Genomic DNA, 16,805 nt, shown 5'->3' on the forward strand with positions numbered 1-16,805 from the left:
CAGGTTAGTCTGACATGACTTATTTTTCAGAAATCCATGCTGACTGTTGGTGATCACAGCATTCCTTTCTAGGTGCTCACAGACTGTTTGCTTAATGATCTGCTCCAGAATCTTCCCTGGTATTGATGTCAGACTGACTGGGCGGTAATTATTTGGGTCCTCTCTTTTCCCCTTTTTGAAAATAGGGACAACATTTGCCCTCCTCCAGTCTGCTGGGACTTCGCCTGTTCTCCAGGAATTCTCAAAGATGACTGCCAGTGGTTCTGAGATCACATCTGCCAGTTCTTTTAATACTCTTGGATGCAGTTCATCTGGCCCTGGAGACTTGAATACATCTAAACTAGCCAAGTATTCTTGTACTATCTCCTTAGTTATTCTGGGCTGTGTTTCCTTTGCTGGATCATTTGCTCCAAATTCTTCAGGTCGGGCATTGTTTTCTTTATCGGAGAAGACTGAGGCAAAGAAGGCATTGAGGAGTTCAGCCCTTTCTGTGTCCCCTGTTTGCATTTCACCATCTTCTCCTCTGAGTGACCCCACTGTTTCTTTGTTCTTCCTTTTGCTACGAACATACCCATAAAAGCCTTTTTTGTTGCTTTTAACCTCTCTAGCAAGCCTGAGTTCATTCTGTGCTTTAGCTTTTCTGACTTTGTGTCTACACATGCTGGCTATTTGTTTGAATTCCTCTTTGGTGGTTTTCCCCCTTTTCCATTTTTTGTACACATCCTTTTTTAATCTTAACTCAGTTAAAAGTTCTTTAGATAGCCACCCTGGCTTCTTTAGGCACCTTCCATGTTTCCGTCTCATTGGTATTGCCTGATGTTGTGCTTTTACTATCTCCCTCTTAACAAACTCCCAGCCATCATGAACTCCCTTTCCTTTTAGTATTACTGTCCATGGGATCTCACCCAGCACTTCCCTAAGTTTTATGAAGTCGGCTTTCTTAAAGTCAAGAAATTGAGTCCTAGTATGCTTGGCTGCTCCTTTCCGCTGTATAGTAAACTTCAGAAGAGCATGATCACTCGCGCCTAATGATCCTTCCACTTCTACCCCACTAACCAGGTCATCCACATTGGTTAGGACCAGATCTAAAATGGCTGTTCCTCTTGTTGCTTCTCCCACTTTCTGGACAATGAAGTTGTCTGCAAGGCCAGTGAGGAATCTGTTTGACCTTATGCTCTTGGCTGAGTTTGACCTCCAACAAATATCCGGGTAATTGAAGTCCCCCATTACTACTATCTCCCTTCCTTTTGCATGCTTGGCCATCTGTTCCAGGAAGGCATCATCTATGTCCTCCGTTTGGCTTGGGGATCTATAGTAAACTCCCACAATGAGGTCTCTGTTACTCTTCTCTCCCTTAATTTTGACCCAAATGCTCTCACTTTGGCTTTGAGGTTCTAAATCTTGGATTTCTTCACAGGTATACACATCCCTGACATATAACGCCACTCCTCCTCCTTTCTTGTCTGGTCTGTTTCTCTGAAATAGATTGTATCCCCCCATTATTACATTCCAATCGTGGGACTTATCCCACCAGGTTTCAGTGATGCCTATTATGTCATATTTAGTTTGCTGTACCAAGAGCTCAAGCTCATCTTGTTTATTTCCCATGCTTTGCGCATTAGTGTACAGACATTGAAGTCCATTAATCATTCCCCCATGTCTCTTATTTAAGGATTTTTTCCTCCCACCACTTGGTCTGCGTGCTGTTTGCTCCATTTGGTCTATGACATTTGGATGATCATCTTCATCAATTGATAGACTCCTACCTTCAGGAGCACTGTCTCCCTCCCCCACATTAGTCAGTTTAAAGCCCTCCTGATGAGGTTTCTGAGATTTTTGGCAAAAACATTTCTCCCAACCGTTGTGAGGTGCAGCCCATCGCTTGCCAGAAGTCCATCTTCAAGAAACTGCAGTCCGTGATCTAAGAATCCAAACCGTTCCTGTTTACACCATTTGCGAAGCCAGCTGTTCACTTCCACTATTTTTCCCTCTCTCCCTGGGCCACGTCGTTCAACTGGGAGGACAGATGAGATGACAATTTGTGCATTTAGTTGCTTCAATTTCCTGCCGGGAGCCTCGTAGTCTCTTTTGATCTTCTGGAGGCTATTGCTTGCAGTGTCATTGGTTCCCACATGAACCAAGAGGAAGGGGTATTTGTCAGTGGGTTTTATGATTCCTTGCAGTCGTTCAGTTACATCTTGGATCTTAGCCCCGGGGAGACAGCACACTTCCCGAGACATCTTGTCAGGCCCACAGATCACTCCTTCTGTTCCCCTCAGTAGGGAATCCCCTATCACCACTACACGCCTCCTCTTAGGTTTGGTCGGGGTTCTTCCGTGAGCTGTCCGTTCCAAGATCGCCTGCACATTCCCTGAGGACTGACTTTGCTGCTCGTCTTCATATACCTGATCGACTGTAATGAGGGAGAGATCCTCAAATGGAGTCTGCTCTTCGTCTTCCATGTTAGGGGAGAGGACCTCAAAGCGATTGTGTATTTCTAAACAATCAGAGCGAACCCTGGGCCTCCTACTTCTTTGAGTCACGTTTCTCCATATATCTGGCTCCTGTGTTGGGGAACTAGCCTCCTTCTCAGGGGAGTCCCCTGTCTCCTCCTTGGTGGAGACGGTGTGCTCTGTTGCTTCCAAGAAGAGCTCCAGCTCTCTAATTCTTTGGAGCGTAGCTACACGTTCCTCCAGTTGCTGGACTTTGTCTTTTAAGAGGGCAATCAACATGCAATTGCTGCAGGTAAAGCTGCCTGCAACCTTTGGCAAGATGGCAAACATTGCGCAGGAACCGCAGGCGACTGCAGCTGTTCCCTCCCCCTCCATCTTGAGAACGTGTCGTTGGGGGTGGCTACAGCGGTCCTCCATCATAAAAAGCGTGAAGACTGGACAAATAACTCCCCCCACAAGAAAAACACCTAGGTCTCCCCCAACAAACGTTTGAGACTAGCTCCCCTAAATCTAAAAGATGGATCAAACCCTGCCCCCTCTGACCTTTGCACAGGGAAAACAGCTAATCAGCCACAAAGAAACACACAAGAAAACCCTTTTTGCTCCTTCTTCAACTGCTGCCCTTCTAGGTCATTCCCCCGTGTCTCTTATTTAAGGATTTTTTCCTCCCACCACTAGGTCCGCGTGCTGTTTGCTCCATTTGGTCTATGACATTTGGATGATCATCTTCATCAATTGATAGACTCCTACCTTCAGGAGCACTGTCTCCCTCCCCCACATTAGTCAGTTTAAAGCCCTCCTGATGAGGTTTCTGAGATTTTTGGCAAAAACATTTCTCCCAACCGTTGTGAGGTGCAGCCCATCACTTGCCAGAAGTCCATCTTCAAGAAACTGCAGTCCGTGATCTAAGAATCCAAACCGTTCCTGTTTACACCATTTGCGAAGCCAGCTGTTCACTTCCACTATTTTCCCCTCTCTCCCTGGGCCACGTCGTTCAACTGGGAGGACAGACGAGATGACAATTTGTGCATTTAGTTGCTTCAATTTCCTGCCGAGAGCCTCGTAGTCTCTTTTGATCTTCTGGAGGCTATTGCTTGCAGTGTCATTGGTTCCCACATGAACCAAGAAGAAGGGGTATTTGTCAGTGGGTTTTATGATTCCTTGCAGTCGTTCAGTTACATCTTGGATCTTAGCCCCGGGGAGACAGCACACCTCCCGAGACATTTTGTCAGGCCCACAGATCTCTGCTTCTGTTCCCCTCAGTAGGGAATCCCCTATCACCACTACACGCCTCCTCTTGGGTTTGGTCGGGGTTCTTCCGTGAGCTGTCCATTCCAAGGTCGCCTGCACATTCCCTGAGGACTGACTTTGCTGCTCGTCTTCATATACCTGATCGACTGTAATGAGGGAGAGATCCTCAAATGGAGTCTGCTCTTCGTCTTCCATGCTAGGGGAGAGGACCTCAAAGCGATTGTGTATTTCTAAACAATCAGAGTGAACCCTGGGCCTCCTACTTCTTTGAGTCACGTTTCTCCATATATCTGGCTCCTGTGTTGGTGAACTATCCTCCTTCTCAGGGGAGTCCCCTGTCTCCTCGGTGGGGACGGTGTGCTCTGTTGCTTCCAAGAAGAGCTCCAGCTCTCTAATTCTTTGGAGCGTAGCTACACGTTCCTCCAGTTGCTGGACTTTGTCTTTTAAAAGGGCAATCAACATACAATTGCTGCAGGTAAAGCTGCCTGCAACCTTTGGCAAGATGGCAAACATTGCGCAGGAATCGCAGGCGACTGCAGCTGTTTCCTCCCCTTCCATCTTGAGATCGTGTCGTTGGGGGTGGCTACAGAGGTCCTCCATCATAAAAAGCTTGAAGACAGGACAAATAACTTCCCACACAAAAAAAAACCTAGGTCTCCCCCAACAAACATTTGAGACTAGCTCCCCTAAATTTAAAAGATGGGTATAACTGCGCGCGCCGCTAATCAGCCACAAAGAAACCCACACACACAAGAAAACCTTTTTTGCTCCTTCTCCAACTGCTGCCCTGCAAACTCTGATAAGCTCCTCCCACAGCTAATCCCCTGCCTCAACAGAAACCCTGCCTCCTCTGACCTTTGCACAGGGAAAACAGCTAATCAGCCACAAAGAAACACACACACACAAGAAAACCTTTTTTGCTCCTTCTTCAACTGCTGCCCTGCAAACTCAGGGATTTGTGGGTGTCAGGGATTTGTGGGTGTCAGGGAAAGACCTCAAGTGCGCCCTTGTAAGCATTCAAGGAGGGGGTGCATTCAGTGAGTGAGAATTTTAAGAAACAGGCATCCCCCCCCCATAAAAGTCAGTTGGCTCTTGCAAGAGTAGCGGAGCCTCTGTGCATTGCAACACCCAAAGGCCAGGGGCCCCTTTTCCACCCAGGCTTTGTGGAGACACATCCATCCAGCAGCCCTGGAAGCAGAGTGCTCTGTGACTGAGATGGTTGTCTTTCTCTTTTCCATAGAATCATACAATTGTAGAGTTGGGAGGGGGACCCTAAGGGTCATCTAGCCCAACCCCTGCAGTGCGGGAGTCACAGCTAAAGAATTGCTGACCAACAGTCACCCAACCTCTGTTAAAAAGCTTCCAAGGAAGGAGAGCCCACCCTTTCGGGGGGGGGGGTCTGTTCCACTGTGCAACAGTCTGACGACCAGAAAGTTATTCCTAACGGCTTGTCGGAATCTCCTTTCTTGTCATCGGATTCTGTTGGCTCCGGTCCCCTGCTCTGGAGCAGCAGGAAGCCAGCTTGCTCCATCTTCCGTCTTCCATCTTCCCTCTTTCCTTCCGCCCTCCTGCCCAGGTGAGCTGCCCCTCTCCTTGGCGGCTTGCACCAACCAGCCGCACATCGTCCACTACCTGACGGAGAACGCCCACAAGCAGGCTGACCTGCGGCGCCAGGACTCTCGTGGCAACACGGTGCTCCACGCCCTGGTGGCCATCGCAGACAACACTCGTGAGAACACCAGGTTTGTCACCAAGATGTATGACCTGCTGCTCATCAAATGCGCCAAGCTCTTCCCAGACACCAACCTGGAGGCTCTGCTGAACAACGACGGTCTGTCGCCGCTGATGATGGCTGCCAAGACGGGCAAGATTGGGGTGAGATCCCTCCCCGGAGGGGGGGAGGGAGCTGCTTGGGAAAAAGCCAGCCCTGTTGGCCCAAGGCCCGGGGGCAAACCTCACAGGGTTGTTGTGAGGATAGGAATGTAAGAAGTGGCAGCTTTGGAACTGCCCGACTCTGGATTCCAGCAGGCATCTTCACGCCACTCTTTTCAGTTCCTGACAAAAATATTTTTGTTTAGACAAGTCTCCCTGGATATGGGGAATGTTGACATCTGGTTGTTTTTTTTTTAGCTTATCACTGATTTGAATTACTTTTTGAATATTTAAATCTGCTGTATTTAAATCCTTTTCCTGCTAATTTTTTTGTTTCATTCTTTTTGTAAACCACTTTGAGGGTTTGCTCTGACAGTCATGGGGTATATAACTTTTATGAAATAAATAAATTAAATTAAAATAATCATGGGGGGAGCCGTGCCTAAAGTCCTGAGCGACTTAGAGGGTGTAGGGAGGCTCCACACGAGAGCAGGTGGGCTGCCCAGGCAGCATCTCTAGGGAAGAGAAGCTTCTGAGCGGGCGGGTGACAGAAAGGGGCCTCTTTCGGCCAGAGACCCTGGGGAGACTCTGCCTTCCACCCCAGGCACCCTTCAAACACAATTCCCATCAGCCCTAGCCGTCATGGGGGCAGGACTTGTAGTGTGGCTGGTCTAGAACGGCATCCCTGTTGAGGCAGGACAGGCCCCCACTTTCTGGAAACAGCTGAAGACATTTTTCTTCCAGCTGGCTTTCCCAGCTGATTGCCATCCATAGCTTTCTCTCCCATGGATTTTTCCACTCCCCGTCCAAAGCCATCGTGGTCTCCTGCAGAAGCAAGCTCCAGAGCTTATCTATGTAAGGTGAAGGAGCCCTTTCTTTCACTGTCCTGAATCTTCCGTTTCAGGTCCCAGAGGATGTCCTGCAATTGGGGTGCCTTTCCACGTTGGTGGACATGGCTGCCTCCTGTAGGAGGGAGTTCCGCAGTTCAGCTCTGCGCTGCGAGGGGAGGGCCTTCCCGTCATCTGCCTGACCCGGCTCCCCCCTTGTCTTGCAGACCTTCCAGCACATCATCCGGCGGGAGATCAAGGACGAAGACGCTCGGCACCTCTCCCGCAAGTTCAAGGACTGGGCCTATGGCCCTGTCTACTCCTCCCTCTATGACCTCTCCTCGCTGGACACGTGTGGGGAGGAGGTCTCGGTGCTGGAGATCCTGGTGTACAACAGCAAGATGGAGGTGGGCAGAGAAGGAAGCTGCAGATCAAGGCAGCTTGGGTTGACAGTGCTGGGCCTTTGATGGGGCAAGCGGGGGCTGCGGCCATCTTTGTTCACCGGGCCCCTCTCCCCGCAGAACCGCCACGAGATGTTGGCCGTGGAGCCCATCAACGAGCTGCTTCGGGACAAGTGGCGGAAGTTTGGGGCCGTTTCATTCTACATCAGCGTGGTCTCCTACCTCTGTGCCATGATCATCTTCACCATGGTGGCCTACTACCGCCCCCTGGAGGGCACTGTGAGTACTGCACCCACTCCACCATGGAGCTCACGAAGGCTGCCGAGCGGGGCAGAGTGGCTGTGATTTAAATTGGGGTTCTGAGGTTTGGGGCGCAGCCTCCCATTTTCAGTTCCCATGATGCCCTAGCAAAAAACTTATGTGCTGTGCTGGGGCTGGTAAGAGATTGGTAAACGTGCAGTGATTTGCTTTGATCGGGCATTTGAACATGGTAAATAATGAGGAACCCGTGACTTATCAGCTTGCTTTATTTATACCCAGAACTTCAGTCTGGCAATTCCGCAAGAAAAGTAGTGATGGGGAGTGAAAAAGCTGTTCAGCCCTGCATTTCAGGGGGATGGACTAGGGGACCTTTGGGTTTCCTTCGAAGTCTACAATTCCATCATGCTATGAGTCTATAATCTCTAAATGCTTCTTTAACTTGGAGCAGGGAAGTATTGGAGTTGAGTGAAATGGAGGAAGCCCCTCAGGCTTAAGGGAGGCAAGCAATGGGCTCCTAATTGGCCTTGCTAATTAAACACCCTAGTTTAGTGCAGCAGCTCCAGCACAGAGATACATGGGTTCAAAGGGACGGGGAGGGTGTGTATGTGTGTGACTTACCTCACAAGTTTGTAAGTTCCCTGGAGAGGGTCAAGCTCAGGATAGATAAATAAATCACCAATGAATAAACTCTGACTTATAAAACAAGTCTGTATTAGACATTGTATCTATGGATAGGGTAAGAATGGCACCTCCGGGTTCAAAGACAATCCACCTCCATTGATTTGACACTTGGGATTGAGAGTGAGGCAGGGGGAGCTGTTTCCATCACATGAGCATCACGAAAGCCGTCTTCCGATATCTCAAGGGCTGTCCCAGGGAAGAGGGAGGGAGATCACTTTCTCCTGCTCTGGAGCGGGGTGCTCAAACCAATGCCTTCAAGTTACAAGAAAGCATTAAGGCGGTTAAGAGCTGTTCAAGAGTGGAACAGACTCCCTTGGAAGGTGGAGGACTCTACTTCCTTGGAGGTTTCTAAGGAAAGGTTGGGTGGTCAGAGATTCTTCAGCTGAGATTCCTGCATTGCAGGGGGTTGGACTAGATGACCCCATGAGTCCCTTCCATCACCTTGTGACCTTCCCAGAGGTGCTCTTTACCCAGCTGCTGTTGGGAAGGCAACATGCTGAAGCTGGCCATCCCGTTGGAGCGTGGCCATTGCTGCGTGCTTAGCAGGTGTCTTTCGGCACAGCCTCTCAGCACTGTCTATTCCCCTCTGTAGCCCCCGTACCCGTACACCACCACCACCGACTATCTGCGTCTCGCCGGGGAGATTGTCACACTCTTCACAGGCGTCCTCTTCTTCTTCACCAACGTAAGTATGAGCTGTGCATTACTTGGCAAAGGGGTCTCCTCCTTCTCCTCCTTTCCCCCACCGTTGCCCCCTTCTTCCTCGCCAATTTAGCAGATGTGTTTTTCTTTTTCCCTTTTGTGGGCTCCTCCTGCCATTCTGTGGCCTGATCACAGAGCTTGCAGGCCACATTCTCACCATACTTTTAAAGTGCTTTGATACTGCTTTAAACAGTCATGGCTTCTCCTAGAGAATTCTGGGAGCTGTAGTTGCTGAGTGGTGAGCAAGTCCCTGTTCCCCCTCAAAGGCCTACAATTCCCAGAGATCCCTGGGAAGAAGGATTGACAGTTAAGCCTCTGTGGAAATGGTAGCTCTGGGGGCGGGAAGTAGGGCTCCCTCTTTAGCCATGACTGTTTGCAGGGCTGCCAGTGTGCTTTACTTTCATGGTGTGCATAAAAGGTAAAGGTAAAGGGACCCCTGACCGTTACGTCCAGTCCAGTTGCGGCACTCATCTCGCTTTATTGGCTGAGGGAGCCGGTGTACAGCTTCCGGGTCATGTGGCCAGCATGACTGAAATATACTCAGAGTCGCAAAGTGATTTCATGCTCTTTATTCCGCTCATAGTGGTGAGGAGGAAGAATGAAAGTCCCCTCAAAGTATCTGCTTATATACATTATTTACACAATGGGCTGCACGTGATTGGCTAATTCCGGAATTCTCCTGTAGGCCAATCAGGTTGTGGATTCACTTCTATCTGCAGCATGATTGGGTGGTTCCTGTCGACCAATCATACTGCTGCATTGTTCTAGGACCAATCAGACTGCTGCAGTTTGGATCCTATTCAACTCAGTACATAACAATGACTAAACCGTTTCTGGCGAACCAGAGCAGCGCACGGAAACGCCGTTTACCTTCCCGCTGGAGCGGTACCTATTTATCTACTTGCACTTTGACGTGCTTTCTAACTGCTAGGTGGGCAGGAGCAGGGACCGAGCAACGGGAGCTCACCCCGTCACGGGGATTCAAACCGACGACCTTCTGATCGGCAAGTCCTAAGCTCTGTGGTTTAATCCACAGTGCCACACGCGTCCCTTGTCATGGTGTGCATAGGATTTATCAAATCACACTCAGTCTTGCGCACCATGCATGCTTCCACTGGGACACCTGGTTGGCCACTGCAAAGGGGCCTCTCTTGGATCTGAGGATGATAATGTAGCTTTGGTTCTTAACAAAGTTGCAGGACTGAAGGAACAAAGGTTACATCCACACCATGCGTTTAAAGCTCTGTGGTACTACTTCAAACAGTCCTGGTTTACCTGGCGCACCCTTTTTTAAAAAAGGAAAAACAAAGTTAACCTCTTTTGTCTCACTTTGGTGTGATTTTATTGAATACATAAAAAGAAAATTTGCATTTGTCTCTTCCACAAATCTGGAATAAGTAACTTGCTTGGTTGAGACATTTCTTGATGTGATAGCGAGCCTTTTATTCTTTCAGTCCTACGTTCATGTTTCTGTGTCTCTGGCGTCTCCTGTGGGCCACATTGCTTGAGCTCTTGTTTCTTAGGATGTTTCTTTCCACTTACCTGTCTGTATCTCATCGCAAACATCCAGATAACCAGCTTTATCTTTTCTTCTTGTGAATATAACATCCCCTGCCAACCTTGGTTTGGGCTGGTTTAACTTTTATGCTTTTGACTCATGAAGTTCCAATTTGGTTTTTGGGTTATATGGTAAAAGTCAACAAAGACACTCCGCCCCCCCAAGCCACCCATTCATGGCTTCCCCCAAAGAATTCTGGGAGCTGTAGTCTGTTAAGGGAGTTGTGAGGAGATCCCAGTTCCCTTCCTAGAGCTACAAATCCCAGAGTTCCCTGGGAAGGGAGCTGGGTGGCTAAGCTCAGATGGGTGGAAGTTGCTGTGCAAAATGGCCAGAGGGTCATCAGGTGGACGAAGGCTGGACTAAAAATGCCAAGTTCTTTGAGTAGCTTCTGCCTCTTCTCCATTGTGGACATTTTCTCTTCTCTTCCTCCCCAGATAAAAGACCTCTTCATGAAGAAGTGCCCCGGGGTGAATTCTTTCTTCATTGATGGCTCCTTTCAGTTGCTCTAGTAAGTAAAAGAAAGAAACCAGAGTGCAGCAGAATCAAATTTGCGGCCTGTGTGTGGCCCCCGACAGGTCAACCAGGGGCAAATGTGGCCCTCAGGCCAAAAGGCTAGCCACCCCTGCATTTAAGAGTGTGGGGGCCCCTTTGCCACACATTCCAGGGCATCTGCTGGGGTGCTTTCTGGCTCCCCCCTCAATTCATTTGGGGGAGGGAGCCAGAAAAGACGTCCAATGCACATTTAAAGCACATGACTTTCCCCAAGGAATCCTGGGGGGGGGGGTGCTAAGGGGACTGGCAGATTACAGCTCTGCCAGGGGTTAAACGACTTCCCACAATTCTTGCGTGGGAGGGGTAGCATGTGCTTTAAATGTACATTAGATGTGCTTGAAAACTATGGTGTGAATCTGCCCATAGATTTTGGAAGCCCTCCTGGGTGAGGCTACCTGGTGGTTGCAGTGTTGCCCAGCTGCTCCCCACCTGTCCGCCCCTGACTGGGCTTTGATGCTTCTTGCCTCCAGCTTCATCTACTCGGTCCTGGTGTTAGTGGCAGCTGCCCTGTACCTGGCGGGCATCGAGGCCTACCTGGCTGTCATGGTCTTTGCCCTGGTCTTGGGCTGGATGAATGCCCTCTACTTCACCCGCGGCCTCAAGCTGACTGGCACATACAGCATCATGATCCAGAAGGTGAGCCAAAGCAGAGCGCAGTGTCCGGGGCCTGTGAGGACCTTGGGCTGGAGGAGGTCTGGCCGGTCATTTGAAGGTAGGTGAAAAGCTGAAGGGACTATGGGATGCTTGAGGGTTTTGACCAGCAAGGCTGCATTCCTGTGTGCTTATCCTTGCAAAACCAGTTTCTCATGGTTTCTTAGGAACCAGGTTGTGCTAACTTTGTCATCCCTCTAAAAGCTTCAGCAGAGCCCCTGTCAATCTGCTCAGAAGAGTGTGCGGCTGATGGGGTCTTATCTGGGGCAACCGTCTTGCCTTAGTAAACAGAGTCTCAAACAAACTTTATCCTAAGGGCACTGTGAAGCCTTGGTCCCCCCCCCTCACTCTGGGCAGTGCTAAACTCTGCAGCGCAGGGGCTGGCATGATCCCAGCGTTGCTGGAGAACAAGAGTGGAGCGCCCCCCACCCTGCGCTTGCTTGGCAGGGGGGGGGACCAAAGAAACCTCTGCACATGCCCTGTGTTCAGATATATAACTGCTGATTCCTGGAGTTTAAGGACTTGAGGGTCACTCCCTGGTTCGACTGATGGTGTCAAGCAGCTGTTTTGGTCCCCAAGTTGTGGAACACTTGTGGAATGTGGGGTGTTGCCACCACCCCTCCAATCGTTCAAGATTCGCTCTGGCTCCTTGCTGCAAACATTCCTTCAGATCAGGAGCGGGAACCCTCTTTAGCCCAGGGGCCACTTTCCCTTCTGGACAGCCTCCCAAGGGCCGCTTGGCAGTGATGGGTGGGGCTGGAGGCGGAAGTGGGCAGAGCAACAAATGCAATTTTTACCTTCCATTTCTACACATGCTCCCATGCCCCTCTCCCTCCTGGCAAGCAAGAGGCTTGACCAGAGGTCAAAGACACATTCCAGGCAGGCATTTGGGGCCAGTGAAAGGTGTGCCCTGGGGAGGGTTCTGAGGGCCAGACAGAGAAGCACAGAGGGCCAGATTTTGGCCCCCCAGGGCCTGCCAACATCTCTGGCCATAGCCAAGAGGCAGTTTCCAGGTGTGCTTTACTGCCTCTGCAACAGGTGAGCACATCCCAGTCAGGCAGGAACATGGGGGTGTGAATCAGGGCCGAAGGGAGTGGCACTGAAGGACACATTTGTCCTTGAATTTCCTCACTCTGGCTTCAGACTGTTAGACGACTAATGTGGGGCTCACCCCAGAAGCAGCTGCCTTGAGCCTTTGCCTGCAAACGTTCAGCCTGGTGTGTTGAGTGGCCGCCTTCCCTCTCTGGTTGCAGATCCTGTTCAAGGACCTTTTCCGCTTCCTGCTGGTCTATGTGCTTTTCATGATTGGCTACGCGTCTGGTAAGATGGCTGCCCTTTTCGGAGTGCTGGTTTCTGGGCTCCTTGGTTTTCCTATATTTGAAAATCTGTGTCCTGCTGCTCAGCTGAGCAAGCTCCTCACATACCTGCAAAGTTTGAAAGGGGCATCGCCAAGGCTTTTCTTGGGCAGCAACATTCCTTGACACAAATACTGTTGGATTTTGAAGTTTTCAAAAACAGCCTCCAAGGTGTAAAAGACGCTGACTCTGACAAGCTGCTGTATGGCGCTTCCAAATGTTTATTAGTGAGACTTGGACATCAAGCAATCAATTAGCACATAAATTAAAACAAATCAATTACAATTTGGAAACCACAAAACTCAAAACAGCAAATCTAACAAGTCTGGTTAGCAGCAAAACAGAAAGAACATTTCAGTCACCCAACCACATTCCTGAACAGCCAAGTTGTGACTGCTTTTCCTGAATGAACTTACTCACCCAGGCAGATGCTGGTTTGTTTTAAAAATATTTATTTATCGAATAGTTATGAAATACAAATTAAAAATGAACTGAAAAGAGACAGATGCAAAGGGTGAGTTACCAATGTTGGAGGTTTGAGACAGCTCAATAACTAGACAACCTTATAACTTCCTTCCTCTGTATTTTATGGAGTTTTGAAATGGAGAGATAACTCAGAATGGCCATCGTCTCGTCCAGTGGTTCCCAAAGAGGGGTCTCCTGCCCACTGGGGGGCCGTGGGATTTCCTAGGGGTGCTAAGATGTCAGTCGTGGAGTATCCTCCCCTCCCCCGGCAGCCTCAGAGGCAAGAAGAACACACAGTTTGTATTTTATGGTTTTTTATTCAGTCATCTGGTTGCAAGACAGAGGATCCATGTCTCCATGCATAGGAGACGTTGGCTTCTCTGAGTCCCTCTTCTTCCGTCTCCCACAACATCCTGGAAACCTACAGGAAGTCGCAGGAGTCACATCCCCGCATTTTCTGTTCTTGAATGTGGAGGGACTGGCGAGCCCTTGGACCAGGAGGGTCTCCCAGACTCTCCAGGGAGGTCTCTGCTGTCTGCTCTCTAAACTCTCCCCCCCCCATCTTGCAACTAGGGATTTTCTCATTCATCTGTACATCAACCTGTCTCCCTCTCCTCCTGAAACTGCTGGAGACACAGGGTCAAAACGCCCCCCCCTCCTCCTCTTCTGAGAGGAGCCGATCAGACGAGGCCTCACTTCCCATTCCTCCTGTTCAGTCCGGTCCCTGGCATAAGGGGCAAGCAGGCAGCAGGGGGCGCTGGAGGCGTAAGCTGCCATCACTGCAGCAAGTCCATCAATTTATTGACGTAATTAAACAAAATAGTTTTTAATGGATTTTGAATAAAGGCGCAACTAATTGTTGTGGTTTGGGGTTTTATTTTGTTAATACCTTCCTTGGTGAGTCATACAACCCGCTATACTGAATAATGCTTTCTATAGGGTAAGGTAGGGGTGCTGGGGGCGAGTTTATGGAATTAAGGGGGGGCCACTGGGATAGAGTATATCGGGGTGGGGGGCAGACTTAGCCTTTACAATTGTATAGTAAACAAACACTTTCCATATTTTCCCAAATGAGTCCTTTTTCTTCTGCACTCTGGTCACCCTCAGGATTGTGTTGCACTGCCACATTTTGGTCAATATTTAAAATCATTTTGGAGAAGCATTTTTAAAAATGGTCCTGTTAAATAGAAGCTATTTTCTGCCCACCTAAAGCTGAGATTTGAATTTTGCATGCTCAATAAAGTGTATTTTCATGCTCAAATTGGTTGAAATTTTTCTGGCACTCAGTTGGCAGGCAGGTTTAATTCCTATAGATGACAGGCTTGGTATTTTTAAACCTTGTTTCTCTCCCCTCCCAGCTTCTAAATCCAACAATATTTAAAAGTAGAAGCACTGCTGTAAAAAAATATTCAAAGAAGGGACAACACCACTTTGGGTGCCTTCAGACATTGTGAATATTGTGCGAATTTTCCTGAGGTTAGAACTCCTGCCCTGTTTTCTGATGAGCCTTCTGCGCGGCACGCCTGTGGCTGTGAACTATGGCTTGGTGACCAATATGTGCTAAATTTCATTCATGCTGGGGGGGGGGGGCCCAACAATCGGCACCATTTTTGTTTTTTGCTGGAATCAAATAACACATTAGTTTTCTGGAAGTGGCTTTTACATCATGTGAAAGCCCAAATATGAGGCAGAAATTGAGCAGTTAGGAAAACTTCAGGAAAATGGGAGGTGGTGTGGCACAGTGGTTAGAGTGTTGGGATCGGACCTGGGAGACCAGAGTTTGAATCCCCACTTGGCCATGAAGCTCCCTGGGTGACTCTCATCCTCACCTGCCTCACAGGGTTGTTGAGGGAGTTAAAGGAGGAGGAGGAGGAGGAGGAGACCCGTGCACCTTGAGCTCCTTGGAGAAAAAAAGGTGGAATATAAATTCAGTGATGAAATGACAATAAGAATAAAATGGACTAAACTGTCCTATGAATGCAGCTTTTGAAGGGTGACTGTATTTGGGACTGTTTAGCCTTGACACCACGTTCTCATCCAGAGGAAGGCGACGTGGTGCCCTCCAGATCATTTAGACTCCAGCTCCCATCAGCCCCAGTCAGCCAATGGCCAGTGCTCAGTGTGCAGCACCCAGAGGGCCCTGGATGGTAACTCCTGGCCTAGCAGCTCTCCCAGGGAGACTCCCTTGGCTAGTGCAACTGCTCAGTGCCTCCTTGGCTTTCCTGCAGCGCTGGTCTCCCTGCTGAACCCCTGCCCCAGCAGCGAGGCCTGCAACGAGGAGCGCTCCAACTGCACAGCCCCTGCCTACCCTTCCTGCCGGGACAGCAAGACCTTCAGCAATTTCCTCCTGGACCTCTTCAAGCTGACCATCGGAATGGGGGACCTGGAGATGATCGAGAACGCCAAGTACCCTGGGGTCTTTGTCATCCTCCTTGTCACCTACATCATCCTCACCTTCGTCCTTTTGCTGAACATGCTGATCGCCCTCATGGGGGAGACCGTGGGGCAGGTGTCCAAGGAGAGCAAGCAGATCTGGAAGCTGCAGGTAGGCGAGTCGCAGCGGTGGAGTCAGCCGGTGGGCTTGCAAAGGGCCCAGAACACACCTTGATGATCTGGAATGCAATGTGCTTGTGAATGCGATGCAATTTAACTGTCTTGAGTTCTGAATTCTAAGCTGCTGTAACCCACCCTGGAATCTGCTAGTGAAGAGCAGGTAACAAATGTAATAAATGATAATAATAGGTTGAAGTTTAATAGCACGGGAATGGGAGGCTTGCATCTCTTCCATTGCTTCTAGACTGAACTCCCGTCCTGCTTGATTGGGGCAGAGAGGACTCCCGCAAGAGGGCCGCCGGTTTCCCATTCAGATCTCAATTAAAGCCTGGACAAAACCCAGTTGTAAGGGAGTGGCTTAGTAAAATGCAGTGCACTGTCAAAATAATACAAGAAATCACAGGTTTGCAATGCGGGATTCCTTTATCATTTCTTGGAAAAAATTAGTATGATTTGAGAAATTTGGAGGTTTATAGTGTAGGCAAAAGTTGTAGAAGACATTATGGTGGGGATTTGTTGCTGATGTTTGTTTTTTGCTCTTTTCATGAATAGTATGAAATTGAGTTTGAGTAAGGTTGATTCCAACAAATGGACTTTCTCGTGTGGTTTGGCGCCATGCTAAGATGACCTCAGCATTGGTAGCATCCAAAAAGGCTGCAGAGGCAATAGATCACTTCCGACAGCATAGTTTTGACTTGCTATAATTCAAATACTCAAAAAAATAATTTAAAAAGTTCTTTGCATCAAGTGGGTTGCCTGAATTGCCCTTGGATTAGCCTGAGGGTGTCATCCTGAGATTGACATCTGGATCAGTAGAGCCACTGAAACCCGGTCAGGAGTGGACTCTCATACTTCTCCTGACTTCTCTGCTTGCAGTGGGCGACCACCATTCTGGATATTGAGAGGTTCTTCCCCGTGTTTGTCAGGAAAGCCTTCCGCTCAGGAGAGATGGTCACCGTTGGGAAGTCCTTGGATGGGACGCCGGACCGGAGGTGGTGTTTCAGGTAAGGGCGAGAGTCCCCATGGGAGAGGGAGACGTTGACTAAATGCTTTCCATTTCTGGATTAGGCCCTTGAGCCAGAGTTGTCTGTTGGAAATTCTGCGCCAGTCTGGGTGACAAACCAAATTTTGCCCCAAGGAAAACCTCCCCCCACCTGGGGTGTCAGCAGGCATTGCCCATGCCCTTCCAACCATCCATCTCTTCACACCCATGAGGACTAGGT

General features: G+C 49.3%; 2 protein-coding genes across 8 annotated transcripts in view; one reads left to right on the plus strand and one right to left on the minus strand.

The window, feature by feature from the left end:
* TRPV4 (transient receptor potential cation channel subfamily V member 4) overlaps window positions 1-16,805 on the plus strand; it is a 54,581-nt gene that overhangs the window by 34,903 nt on the left and 2,873 nt on the right. For 4 of the 5 annotated variants that reach the window (XM_083470927.1, XM_083470928.1, XM_083470930.1 and 1 more), the window contains 9 exons: window positions 5,281-5,579; window positions 6,631-6,810; window positions 6,925-7,083; window positions 8,339-8,431; window positions 10,441-10,514; window positions 11,029-11,194; window positions 12,463-12,529; window positions 15,258-15,574; window positions 16,459-16,586. In XM_083470927.1, the coding sequence (XP_083327053.1) occupies window positions 5,281-5,579; window positions 6,631-6,810; window positions 6,925-7,083; window positions 8,339-8,431; window positions 10,441-10,514; window positions 11,029-11,194; window positions 12,463-12,529; window positions 15,258-15,574; window positions 16,459-16,586 (1,483 nt within the window). The remainder of the gene's footprint in view (window positions 1-5,280; window positions 5,580-6,630; window positions 6,811-6,924; window positions 7,084-8,338; window positions 8,432-10,440; window positions 10,515-11,028; window positions 11,195-12,462; window positions 12,530-15,257; window positions 15,575-16,458; window positions 16,587-16,805) is intronic. The other variant, XR_014518423.1, reaches the window with a different exon arrangement.
* The window catches only part of LOC310691266 (uncharacterized protein), a 96,371-nt gene that overhangs the window by 22,539 nt on the left and 57,027 nt on the right, over window positions 1-16,805 (minus strand). Inside the window, exon 2 of one of the 3 annotated variants that reach the window (XM_083470987.1) lies at window positions 1,349-2,822. The exons of the other annotated variants lie outside the window; for them this stretch is intronic. Within the exon in view, the coding sequence (XP_083327113.1) occupies window positions 1,800-2,783 (984 nt within the window). The 5' untranslated portion in view covers window positions 2,784-2,822 and the 3' untranslated portion in view covers window positions 1,349-1,799. Of the gene's footprint in view, window positions 1-1,348; window positions 2,823-16,805 lie in introns of those variants that run through there. 3 annotated transcript variants of the gene reach the window in all.

Source organism: Podarcis liolepis (genome assembly GCF_965112155.1).
Source record: "Podarcis liolepis genome assembly, chromosome: 13".
Classification (NCBI taxonomy): Eukaryota; Metazoa; Chordata; class Lepidosauria; order Squamata; family Lacertidae; genus Podarcis; species Podarcis liolepis.